This window comes from Bufo gargarizans, chromosome 4 (genome assembly GCF_014858855.1).
Source record: "Bufo gargarizans isolate SCDJY-AF-19 chromosome 4, ASM1485885v1, whole genome shotgun sequence".
Lineage (NCBI taxonomy): Eukaryota > Metazoa > Chordata > Amphibia > Anura > Bufonidae > Bufo > Bufo gargarizans.
In genome coordinates this window covers 461,456,057-461,469,784 of record NC_058083.1, presented here as the reverse complement: position 1 = coordinate 461,469,784, position 13,728 = coordinate 461,456,057, and the positions used below count along the sequence as shown (strand labels likewise).

The following is a 13,728-nucleotide window of genomic DNA, read 5'->3' as shown; positions in this document are numbered from 1 at the left end:
GCCGTTACCAACTGTTTCTGCAGAGATTCCCTGCAAAATGTACACAAACATACACAGGGAAGCAGGAAGAGATGCAAGCGGCAGCGACAATCCTGGAAGCATTATTAAAATGGTGATAGTGACTATACCGTATCTCGTGAGCTCGACGTGACGTTACGCCCCCCCCCCCCGGGAGGAGCAGGTGAGGTAAGCTTAGTACAGTTTACACAGTTGCCTCCTGCCCACGTGGGCACAGAGAGGCAGAGGGCTAGAGACACTCGCTCACAACCCTGACAAGCTGGGAGAGCCTTTTCACTGCCCCAGTGAAACAGCGCTCCCTCAGCCCGGGTATACTGCCACCAGCTTCTCTTTTGATATAAGCCGGGTCCGCTAACAGGATTATATAGTAGGGATTGACCAATATAGATTTTTTTAGAGCCGATACCGATAATCTGTGAACCGATAATTTATACCGATATTTTATATCTCATAATATATATTATATTAGTTGGTAGTCGCTGCGGTGGTAGAAATTTGCATTTGGCACTAGTATATTATAAATGTAAATTATAAATTAATAAAGCCCATAGTTGGTATTTATAATTTACATTTATAATATACTAGTGCCAAATGCCAATTACTACACCATCCCCCCTCCTCACTGACTTTATCAGACCTCAGATCAGACCTTTATTAACCCCTATCAGGCCTCAGATGAATAAAATAAAAAACTCCTCACCTCTCCTGCGCTGCGGCTCCTCTTCATCTCCGAGTCCGGCATCTCGCTTCCCGTGTGTTCCTAGGCCCGTGCGCTGCACTGTCACCTGACAGCGTGCAGCATCAGGTCATAGTGCGCACACTATGTCCTGACGCTGTACCGATCAAAGAAGACCACGGAGGTTGAGTATTTGAAGCGCTCACTAGTATTCGCTTTATACGCATTGTCGGTATATCGGCAAGGTTGGATGCCGATACCGATAATGTACAAAATCCTAAATATCGGCAAATAATATCGGTACTTCCGATAATCGGTCAATCCCTATTATGTAGGGTGAGAAACCAACCTGCAGTAGCGTATAACAATGCCGAAACACGGACGTAGGGATTCATGATCGACATACAGGACAGCACAAGATTACATTATATATTTAATCGCCTTAAGGGCTAAAAAGTCAGTTTACCTGATGGATGAGTCCTTTGTGTTGATGAATAATAGTTCCTGTAATCCCTGGCTGTCGTCACATGGGAAGCAGTGATGTCAGCAGTTTTAAAGGTCCCTCCAAACACGATGCTCAGCGCGACCCCCTCAGAGAAAAGACGCTGTGTGCATGGGTATTTTGACCTGTAGTTGGCCACGCCCCTTCCTACCTCTGGGAGGGGTCCCGCCTCCCTCCTGGTCCTGGCAGTCAAACGACCCACAAAACCCATTAGGGCCCATAGTTCCAGACCAGAAGGTCACAGGGAGATGGTTCTGGGACCAACGGGTCTGCCTGGGTTTCGGCTACAGGTACAGTCCACACATGGTACCGTTATTAGGTTTCTGTGGGGAGATCTCCATATCTCCTCTTCCTGTTACCATAACACTTAACTACGAGCAGGAGCCTGTCCATCTTGGCCACAGGGTTGCAAATATATATCTGGTTTATGCCTGTGATGGACGGGCGATTCATAATTCCTTATGAATCGCCGGTTCCTTAATGTGTGGAGCAAATGGCAGGAATGAAATCATATTCCTCACAGTGATCAAGGCTGTTTGCTCTATTTCAACATATTACTTTACAAGCCTGTCAGTAAGTATACCCCGAAATTTACATCAAGATCCTGAGGAGCAGGACGTGTATGGCTTTTTCTACAATAATACGGTTGATTCACACAAAACTTCCATCTCTTAAAAATCAAAAAAGGAGATGTACAGATGTAACAATTGTTCACTTGACACACATAATGCAAACAGTAAATTAAAATTATTGCAAACTTTAACTGGAATTAAATGGCTTTTGTTGTGTGAAGTATCAATTTTAGAGGCGCTTTAGTTTATTTATTGCGCTAAGTGTCAAGTTAAAGATTGCTTCATCAGCAATTTTCCACATGGAGCCCACAAAAATCAATGGGTTGTTCATGCTATGTCCTGTAGGGTTGGAGATCTGGCTAAAACACGAGGGTCATGAACTCTATACCTAGATGACATGATAACGATGGTTAGTATAATCTTCCGACTCCTCTGCTTCCTGTTTTAAGGAACACTATTATCAAACCAGAAGACACTTCACCTTCCCTTGAAATATGACTAAATCATGGACTCTACAATCTCTATGTTAGTTATCATTAGTGGTTAGTTGCAACTGTAATGATCAATTCTTGTTGAGCCAAAGTAAGACATGCAGTAATTGGCGGAGGTGGATTAGAGGAGCCACAGATGCATCGTAGTAACATAAGCAGTGCTTAATTGGAGAATACCTTAGCTAATTCGACACTCTCTGCTACCATGTAAGTAAAGTTGATGTTCACCAGGTCTGTACCAGAGCACACACACACTATCCGGCCTTCTAGTTCATTTTCAGCTTTTCCAACAGCCTCCAGTGCAGACAGTATTTTTGGATCCTGAAGCAGAGGAGAAAGTTTGATTTAATATCACAAGGCTTTTATTGACCAATATATTGATTCTCAAAAGCAATGAATAGAAGGTGACAATTAATAGGTGGCATGTCCTGTTGTCAGTTCAAATATAGTGCTGTGTCGATGGGTGTCACTGACTTGTATAAAGGGTTGGATGTTGACAGGGAAGCCATCTACAGGTGGCTCTAAAGAGGCAGTTTTTCTGTTTATGGTGGACAGCTACTTTGCATACTCCCAGCGACTGGATCTCCACAAGAAGAATTAGTACCTTCCAGTATGGTCATCATGTCAATATCTCTAAGTACACAATAACCAATTCAAAAAAGTGAGATGTTTATATATTGCAGTTGGCCAGGCTTCCCTGAGCATGGCATACTTTCAATTATGAATATGTGTCTCCTATCCCCCTGTTCTGCAGTAATGTCCCCTGATGTTTCTGGCACCACACAATGCCAATCTGAAGTGACTATCCAAAGAGTTGTAGATAGTCACTTTGTTTCTTTTCTAGAGGAGCTTTGCCCCAACTGTGATGTTCTCCATCATACAGGCTTCTGACGTAGTGTGATCTCTAAGTAAAACAAACACAATAACCAATCCAAAAAAGTGAGATATTTATATATTGCAGTTGGCCAGGCTTCCCTGAGCATGGCATATTTTCACTTATGAATATATTTCTCCTACCCCCATGTTCTGTAGCAGTGTCGGTCTGGGGTACTTAGGGCCCACCAGTGTAACTGATTCTGGGGGCCTGTATGTGAAACCATTCACTTCAATGGGGCCACAAAAAAACTGAAATGATTCCATGTGCATTCCATGTCTGTATGTCCACATGTACAATCCGCAAAATTATAGAACATGTCCTATTATTGTCAGCATTACAGACAAGCAGGGGCGTACATAGAATTAATTGGGCCCCATAGCAGGAATCTGAATTGGGCCCCCACAGTCCTTTCCAAGCCCCGCTGACTACCCATCTCTGGTCCCTCCAACCAGCCCCTCCCCTCCCCTCCCTCACCCATGAACTGTAGGTACATTGGTGCTAAATTACACATTACTACTGTTTTTGATAACCTGGGGGGTTCTTATGAAACAACATGTACACAAGGGGTGACATTAGTAGATACAATGTACTATATAGCACTACCGTCCAAGCCCGTGTTCACGTTACTGTTAGTTTTCCGTTCTTCTGATCAGTCAGAAGAAAAAAATAATCAATAAAACAGATCCTGTATTTTAAGCATCCGTTATGCTCATTTATGCACATTTTGCATGGTGGACAAAAAGACTGATATAAAAGGCAAGTAGTAAAAAAAACCTCTGAAACGCTAATAAAGGACATCTCTCATCAATAGGAAGCGCTTCCCTACAAGCACACCTGCCCACATATCCACCACAGCAGACCTGAATAACCAGTGATCTAAAACCATGTGGGATGCCATATCAAACCACGTGGGACACCGAATCCACGTGGGACGCAGAGTTCACCGCGCGCACATCGTGAACAGAGAACTCAGCCGGACACCGCACAGGAAAGGATCGGCCACACTCAAAGGTTACAGCAGGCAGAGTATTGCCTCCGTGTGGGTACGCCACAGGAGTGACATACACAATACCTGCCTGCTATTAGGTTTTTAGCATTTTTTTTACTATTTGTTCTTTTACTACTTGCTTTTTATATCAGTTTTTTGTCCACCACAAATAGCCATACTACCCATTCTATGTAAGGCCAGACTATTACAGGAGATAGCAGTCGAGATTTCCTGTTCATTATCACCACACTGTAGATATATAGGAAATACACTGCTGGAACCACCCAGTGGACCACCCCTGTCTGTACAGTCAATTAATAACTATATTGCTGAGCAGCTTACATCCTAACATCCAGCTTACATCTTAACATCTAATCAAGATCCAAATATCCACAAGCTATATTGGCTGAAAACCAATCAAGGGGCTACCCAAGGGCAATTGCACCACTGATGAACTAAGGCTACTTTCACACTAGCGTTCGGGCGGATCCGTTCTGAACGGATCCGCTCATAATAATGCAGACGGAGGCTCCGTTCAGTACGGATCCGTCTGCATTATTTTTAGCATAGAACAGCTAAGTGTGAAAATAGCCTAGTACGGATCCGTCCAGACTTTCAATGTAAAGTCAATGGGGGACGGATCCGCTTGAAGATTGAGCCACATTGTGGCATCTTCAAACGGATCCGTCCCCATTGACTTACATTGAAAGTCTGGACGGATCCGCACGGATCCGCACGCCTCCGCACGGCCAGGCGGACACCCGAACGCTGCAAGCAGCGTTCAGCTGTCCGCCTGTCCGTGCGGAGGCGAGCGGAGCGGAGGCTGAACGCCGCCAGACTGATGCAGTCTGAGCGGATCCGCTCCATTCAGACTGCATCAGGGCTGGACGGCTGCGTTCGGGTCCGCTCGTGAGCCCCTTCAAACGGAGCTCACGAGCGGACCAGCGAACGCTAGTGTGAAAGCAGCCTTAGACTCTCATACTTTTAAACTCCTATAAATAACCGAGAAACAGTGTCATGCCCTAGGAAGGTCGATCTTGAACATTGTACTACCACCAGTGATTTAAATTTTCAATTCTTTATTCACACTTCCATCCTTATATCCTGATGGATCACCCACAATTTTCCAAATATTTTCCCATTTTTTCCCTTAAATTTTTTCTTTTAATTTCTTTTTCTGTTATTTTATCCATTTTTTGTATATTATATTTTAACGGTAAAAAGGGAAATAAATTAATTTATATCATACCTACCCTGTCAGCTCTCTATTTATCTCCAGATATAATGTGCCAGTCTATTTACCACATCTACCTTTACGCATTTTTCCACTGGCTGGGTTACTAATATATGTACTGAGAAAAAGTATTCCTTACATTAATAAAATTAGGGCACCAGGTTACCAATAGTACACATGGCACCAGGCAAAGCTACTGGTTTTAGGCCCCTTTCACACGAGCGAGTTTTCCGCGCGGGTGCAATGCGTGACGTAAACGCATAGCACCCGCACTAAATCTTGACCCATTCATTTCAATGGGTCTGTGTACATGAGCGTTGTTTTTCACGATATCAGTTCTGCGTTGCGTGAAAATCGCAGCATGTTCTATATTCTGCGTTTTTCCATAGAAGTGAATGGGGCTGCGTGAAAAACTCATTGCATCGGCAAGCAAGTGCGGGTGCGATGCGTTTTTCATTGATGGTTGCTAAGGCTACTTTCACACTAGCGTTGTTTGAATCCGGCGTTCAATTCCGACACCGGAACTGCCCGCCGGATCTGCAAAAACGTGTGAAAACTGATTACATTTGAATCCTGATCAGGCTTTCGATCACAATGGAAAAATGCATTGGAAAAAACGGATCCGCCATTTATGGACTTTAACTTTTTTTTCCTATTTTTCGGGTTTAACATGCAAAAGCCGTTTTGACTGAACACACGGCGCCGGATCCGGCGTTAATGCAAGTCAATGGGAAAAAAGCCTGATCAGGCGTTCAGTCAAAGTGTTCAGGATTTTTGGCCGGAGGTAAAAATACTGCTTGCTACGTTTTTCTGAAAAGCCTGATCAGTCAAAAAGACTGAACTGAAGACATCCTGATGCATCCTGAGGGATGGACTCTCCATTTAGAATGCATTAGGATAAAACTGATCAGTTCTTTTCCGGATTTGAGCCCCTAGGACGGAACTCAGCGCCGGAAAAGAAAAACGCTAGTGTGAAAGTAGCCTAAGAGATGTTGTTTGTAAACCTTCAGTTTTTTATAACGCGCGTGAAAAACGCATCAAAACGCATTGCACCCGCGCGGACAAAACTGAACAACTGAACGCAGTCGCAGACAAAACTGACTGAACTTGCTTGCAAAATGGTGCGAGTTTCACTGAACGCATCCGGACCTAATCCGTAACGCTCGTATGAAAGGGGGCCTTAGAGAATCTATGGGACGTCCTGATAAAAGGAAGTTAGTGGATGCCCCTATACCCACAAATTGACTCTCTGAACATCCAATACGGGAAAAGAATGATTAGCTGGACTATATGATAAAGCTTTCAGATACTCCTTAGTGGCTCTGGGGGGCTCATGTAAAGTCCCTGACTGCGCTCTGAATTTTTATACCTGGAGAACTATGTACGGAACCATGAAAAACATTTTCTACTTTTTTATTATTTCCTGATGAAATTATCTTCTTTTCAGTGCAGTGATTTTAGGTGGCATCTATACCTCCAGTACAATGGTTCTTTATGACATTTAGTATCTGACATTTCATGCTCATTATTATAAGGTCGCTTATGGTCTGATGTCATTTGCAGTTCTTATGAGTTATCAGCTTTCAGCTGAGTTGGATCTCCTCTTCTTTAATGTCTTATTTAACCATAAAAAAATCTAAAGGATTTTTATCTCGAACTTTCACACATTGTAATGGAAAATAGAAAAGCTCCAAATTAGATAACCTTTTCACAGTTAATTAAACCTGCACAAGCCAACAAAGAAAGCAAATATATATACTGTATATATCTATCAGATGACATTACCTTTGGTGCTATGCTATAACGTATACTGTTGATTAGCGAGCATTCCAAGACTTGGCCTTCCTATAATAGTAAGAGGAAGAAGCATTGTGAATAGAAATGTTTATAAAAACACAAAATGCATACAAATCAAAACGACAAAATGACAAGAAATATACAGACACATACTCGTTGAAAGGGCTGTCTAACTAGAAAATCCATATCCTCTGGCCCGTAATAGAACAGTCCTATCCTTGTTCATAATGCGAACAATAATAGGACATGTTCTATCTTTTTGCGGCATGGCCAAGAGGACGTACAGACATGGAATACATGTGGAGCCATTTCCACGGAACGGAAAAAAATATGTTTATGTGCATGAGCCCTTAGGCCACATTTCTTCTTTTGGTTTGTCCTTTTTTTTTAAATGAACCAAAGTTGTCCATTTTTGTGCTGTTTTAGTAGCATTTTTGTTTTCTTTTTTCTTTTACAAATAATGTGCTTTGGCACATACATTTTTATGACATTTTTGCAGGTTATGTGTTTTTCTGTAGATCAATATGAAAAAAGGCATGTAAAATTTTTTTTTTTAAACACCATAAAAATGCAGCACACATTAACACTTCCTTTTTTTTTTTTTTTTTCAAGCAGGACTTATGTCCATGTAACGTAAACGTCAGAGACTGTGGCAAAAAAGCCACACCAAAAGGATGCCGCAATTTATTTTAAAAAAAATGCCATTTATCCAAAAAAGCAAGCAAAGAAAAAAGCCACTAAAAACATGTACACAAGGTATTAAAATGTAAAAAAAAATCATAAAAAATAACTACTTAATATACAATGCGAATATTATACGTTATATATTATTATATATTATATTACAATATTACATACCTTTCCTTCACTTTTCCATGTAAGAAAGAAGCCAAACTCATCCACTTTAAAGAGGCAATTTGGTTCAAATGCAAATGATTCCTAAAAAGAACACGAGAGCGTCCTGATTAAAAGAAATGTTAATGGATGGATGAATTATAGACAGACAGAGAGATACCACATCCGCCACATTACAGGATATGTGTACTGTTAGGGTACAGCCTCACTACAGACATTTTTTTTAGATTTTAAAGGGACATATAGTCCAGCTATCTATCTATAAATCTAATATCTATGTATGTATGTATCTATCTATCTATCTATCTACAGTATATTTATAGATAATTCCATCAAAAAATGTTTTTATCACATAATAACAACCTGTTATTCAATATCATTTCTTTTTTTAAATAACAAACAGCTGGATGGTTTTCTGGATATATATTTATTAAAGTCACTCCATGTATTCTACTTCCTGTCCTGGATCTTTAATTCCTCCTTGTTTGGTCTCGCTGAACCTTTCAGTCAGACCATTCACTGCGACCACAGAGACAGCCCCAGTGTAGTGTGTCAATTAGAGCATCACACATTACACTAAAGTGCAATGCTCTTCGGTGGAGACCTTTATCTAAGCCTATTGACAACAGAGCTGCCATACTGTCAACCCAATTCTACCCCTACTATTACCCTTCAAATAACACCTTCCCCTCACAGCAGCAGTAAACTGAGAATGGATTACCTATCTATAAAGAAGGTCATGTTCTTTGTGGTGACTGCTACAGGAGAACAATATTTTGTACTTAGAGTGGTTGTGCAGGCAACATGTACTGGTAGCCTCTCCTCAAGATAGGTCATCAATATTTGGTTGGCAGGGGTCTGACAACCGGCACCCCCGCCGATCAGCTGTTTACTCCATGAGAGTGCTGCTTCCTCTTTATTAGACTGCCCGTTATCTCCCTTGCAGCAAGTGAATAGTCCGAGTACTTGGAATTACGCTGTAGCTCGGCAGTATAATGAAGAGGAAGCAACACTCGCATGGAGCGCCGATCAGATATTGATGAACTATCCTGCAGATAGGGCATCAGTATATATAGTCTGCACAACCCCTTTAATTTTAAGTGGTATAGTACTGCTGATATGGAAAAAAAAATGCCAAACAGCTAAAAGAAAAAGGGGGGGGGGCAGTTTTGCCATGGATTTATTACAAGAGAATACGCCATGTGTGGCTGTACTCGTATAATGGACAATGTTCAGCCACGTCCAAATTGCAGGATACAGGGTTATGCTGTACTATCTCTAAGCACATCTTGCACATTTTTCTCCTCATAAAGTGACATACACGTGACGCTCTGCTGGAGAAATACATAAATGCACCTGTTTTCCCATCCTCCTCGCCATTCTGCCTTCATTACAGATTTGTCTCAGTAACGGCGATAAACCATTCAGTCTCTTACCTCCTCGTATCTGTCAAACATCGCTCCATCTTGCATGAAAGAAGGAACAGGCTTCTGCCAATTGAATTCGTACGGTTTGGCCATGTTTACTTTACAGGGGCCTGGAAGAGACAGGAATATGGTGTCATCAATGTGCACGACTAAAACGGAGGCAAAAACACGAGATCTGCCGCCCATGTGCAGACAGCAAGTGCTGGATATAGGGGGTCACACTGCTGGGGGTCTAGTTAGTATTGTTTTAAGAGTAATCATTTAAAAAAAAATCCAAAAACCTTGTTAAAATTCATGGATTCTGATGCCTCTCTCACCCAGCATTATCTGTCGGGGAGAGTCAGGAGCTCCCCATACGTGTTAGACCGCTGGCTGGGCCCGCTGAAAGCCAATAGTATATGAATATGGAGGCCTTTAGGCACATTATGACCTAGCCGTGTACTACAGTGACCCCTCCACAACTTTCTCATGCCGCTCCATGAAAAATGTTTTTTATAAAATGCGGAAAAAAATCTTTTAGAATGAAGTACAAGAATTATAGAACGCCTCTACGACGAGCTTCTTCTCTATCTATCTCTCTATCTATCTATCTATCTATCAATTATCTACCTACCTGTCTATGCATCTGTTCAATATCTATCTGTCTATCTATCTATCCAATATCTATCTATCTACCTATTTATTATCTATCTATCTATTATTTACCTACCTATCTGTCTATGCATCTGTTCAATATCTATCTGTCTATCCATCTATCTATCTATCCAATATCTATCTATTATCTATCTACCTGTATGTCTATCTATCTGTCCAATATCTATCTATTATTTATCTATCTATCTATCTATCTATCATCTACCTACCTATCTGTCTATCCATCTGTCCAAAATCTATCTGTCTGTCTATCTATCGATCTATCTATCTGTCCATCTATCAATATCCATCTATCATCTACCTACTTATTTATCTATCCATCTGTCCAACATCTATCTATCCATAAATCTAATATCTATGTATTTATGTATCTATCTATCTACATTATATTTATAGATAATTCCAAAAAGAAGAAAACATAGATCATACACATGCTATGCATTGATCTATTGCTTCTCAGCACAATGTATTAACCATATTTAAGGCCATTTGTATAGGTTCTGATCAAACTGCATACACCTACTCACCACTACTCGAACTTGGCGCAGCACCACGTGACCACCGCCGCTGTGGCCATACCCAGCAGTCCAACAACATCTCTGCTGTCAGACTAAGCCCCCTTTAGTACTGGGCTCCACCAACCCACAGACACAGCATCACAACAACAGGAACCACAAAGTACTGCACTATATATATATATATATATTAATTAGGCCTGCACAATATATCGCCAAAGCAATCGCAATAAATCGCCATATCGCAATCGCCAATTGGCCGACCCAAAAATGCTGCAATTGTATTACCATATTTTTCGCTTTATAAGATTAACTTCCCCCCCCCCCCCAAAAAAAAAAGTGGTGGGGGGGGGGGGAAATGGCAGTGCGTCTTATAAAGCAATGGTTGACTTTTTACGTGGCTGACACGGATGTATCGCCGGGCGCTCCTATGTTGCACAGCGCGGCCTGGCGATTCATCAGTTACAGTGCGGGGAGGGAGGAGGGGCTGGAGGCAAGTCGTTATTTTAATGAACAAATGTTCTTCTATTTATTCTGTTTATCTGTTCTGTGCAATGCTATTAAGAAAATGGCAAGTTTTGTATTTTGTACTTTTGCAGTAATGCAAATATGTTATTTAATTTAGTAATAGATGTTTTATTTTGAAAAACACTGTGCATTTCAGTTCTTTAGTTAAGCATAACTACATTTCTGCATTATCAGTAATTTGTGTGTGCTTTTGCCTTGAAAATACAAGCAAATAGACCTCTAGCACAATTCCCTTAAAATATAGCATCGCATACCGTTATCGCAATTTTTAGGGCCCTAATCGCAATCGCACAAAATTCCCATATCGTGCAGCCCTAATATATATATAGTCATCCATGTAAGAGAGAGGCTCCTAGTAGGGGGCCTCCTGATGACGTCTACATGACCTATTAGGCCATATGAAAAGGTGTTGTTGTCATGAGGTGTTAACTGGCTTTCTATAAAATTGCCCTGAATTGCGGAAATTAGATTGTGAGTAACAAAACAAGTCAATTCTAAATGAATCAATGCATTTTTTTGCCTAGCATTTACAGTATGTAAAATGAACATAAAATAAACCACACACAATGACTATATACAACCAGAGAAAGCGATAAAACGCTATTACCAGTGATTTCTTAGACAGCGAGTATCTAGCCAGTTACATGGTTAATACGCAGTGATTTAATATTTATGTTAGGACACATCCTGGCAACCAGCATTGGTTTCTTGAAAGCTGCCTCTCTCATAAATCAAAGTAAAGCCTGTCTGACCATAAATCCAGTCTTAATTAGTTTACGTCTGTGGGCGGATGGAAAGATGCATTAGAGAACATTTCCCTTTAAACAGATTCCTTGCCTGACCTCCAGGCTCAGCTAAGAGTGGGAGCGCAATTTTCAGTTTCAGCCTAATGGGCAAAACAGTTAATGATTTTGAAAAATCATTTATTTTGCCATTTTTTTAGCTGACAAAATCCCATTTGCATATTCATACAAAATTATTTTCCTCCTTTCAGGGAAAAATGTAAAATGGAACTGAGGAAATGTTGGGAAATGAATTATACGTGTAGCAGGTAGACCAGGTAAGTCATTGGGAATGCACATTAAAGGGGAAGTCTACTTTCTTGATACTGATGAACTATCTTCAAGATAGGTTATCAATTTCATGAAACCAGAATACCTCTCTAAAGGGACACTGTCATCAAGTTTATGCTGCCCTATCTGAGAAAAGTATAAAGGGACAAAGAACCTGAATCAAATGTAGAGTCACTTAAAGGGGTTGTCCTCTTTTTACTATTGATGACTTATTCTCAGGATAGGTCATCAATGTCAGATGATCAGCTGTTTGAAGAGAAATGTTTCTGATGACATTCCCTTTAAATACTGAGAGATGCAGACAAACCCATCTGGATATCATGTCTCTGCTGAGCGCCACGACGTGACTGGTGTAGCTCAGACTATCCTTTTTTTATCAGACTGCAAGATATTCTGGGATACACAGATTAAGAGCAAACATGACTGTGTCAGCACAAACTGATACTGGAGACGTCCATAGCAATCAAGGTATGTTCTTCTCTGGAGAGAGGTTCAAGGTACTGATACAGGCCAGAGACTGCCAACACTTACATCTAATCAAAAATATAAAGAGAAAATACTAAATTGATAGAAAAGCATCTTATGTAAAGAAGGAAAAAAATAACATAAAGCCAATAATGTGAAGCCGGACATGTAAAGTGTAAAGTCTAAAACGCTGGTCTTAATAAATGACCACCTATGTGTGGCAGAAAACGAACACTGCACATCACCCTGAAAACACCATCCCCACCGTAAAACATGGTGGTGGCAGCATCATGATGTGGGTAGGGAAGCTGGTCAGAGTTGATGAGAAGATGGATTAAGCTAAATACAGGGCAACCCTGGAGGAAAACCTGGTAGAGGCTGCAAAAGACTTGAGACCGGGGCGAAGGTTCACCTTCCAGCAGGACAAGGGTTTAGATCAAAGCATATCCATGTGTTAGAATGGCCCAGTCACAGTCCAGACCTAAATCCCATTGAGAATCTGGGGCAAGACGGGAAAATTTCTGTTCACAGACGCTCTCCATCCAATCTGACTGAGCTTGAGATATTTTGCAAAGAAGAATGGGCAAAAATGTCAGCATCTAGATGTGCAAAGCTGGGAGAGACATAGCCCAGACTGTCAGCTGTAATTACAGCGAAGGGTGGTCCTACAAAGCATTGACTCAGGGGTCTGAATACAAATGCACAGCACACTTTCCAGATTTTTATAAAAAAAAAAAATTGACAACCATTTATCGTTTTCTTTTCACTTCACACATACCTGCTACTTTGTGTTGGCCTATCACATAACATCCCAATAAAAGACATTTAAGTTTGTGTGTATAAGGTGAAAAAATGTGGAAAGGTTCAAGGGTATGAATACTTTTTCAAGGTATTGTATAAATGGCTCTGGTCTCTCATGCAGCACCTCTGATACGGAGAACCTGTTTGTTACATATGTTAGTGGGTACCTGAAGGGCATTCAGGCTGCAATCTTCATTCCGTCATTGATTTTCAGACCCCCTGTTACACCATTTGCAGGTTTCGGGCTTTTCTCAT

At 41.0% G+C, this 13,728-nt stretch overlaps 1 protein-coding gene across 3 annotated transcripts in view; it reads right to left on the bottom strand.

Moving 5' to 3' along the window:
- Nucleotides 1-13,728, bottom strand: part of PLCB4 (phospholipase C beta 4) — a 349,218-nt gene that overhangs the window by 173,037 nt on the left and 162,453 nt on the right. For all 3 annotated transcript variants that reach the window (XM_044288724.1, XM_044288726.1, XM_044288725.1), the window contains exons 4-7: nt 9,447-9,547; nt 8,014-8,094; nt 7,144-7,203; nt 2,437-2,580 (exon numbers count right to left, since the gene is read on the bottom strand). In XM_044288724.1, coding sequence (XP_044144659.1) covers nt 2,437-2,580; nt 7,144-7,203; nt 8,014-8,094; nt 9,447-9,530 — 369 coding nt within the window. In that variant the 5' untranslated portion in view covers nt 9,531-9,547. The remainder of the gene's footprint in view (nt 1-2,436; nt 2,581-7,143; nt 7,204-8,013; nt 8,095-9,446; nt 9,548-13,728) is intronic.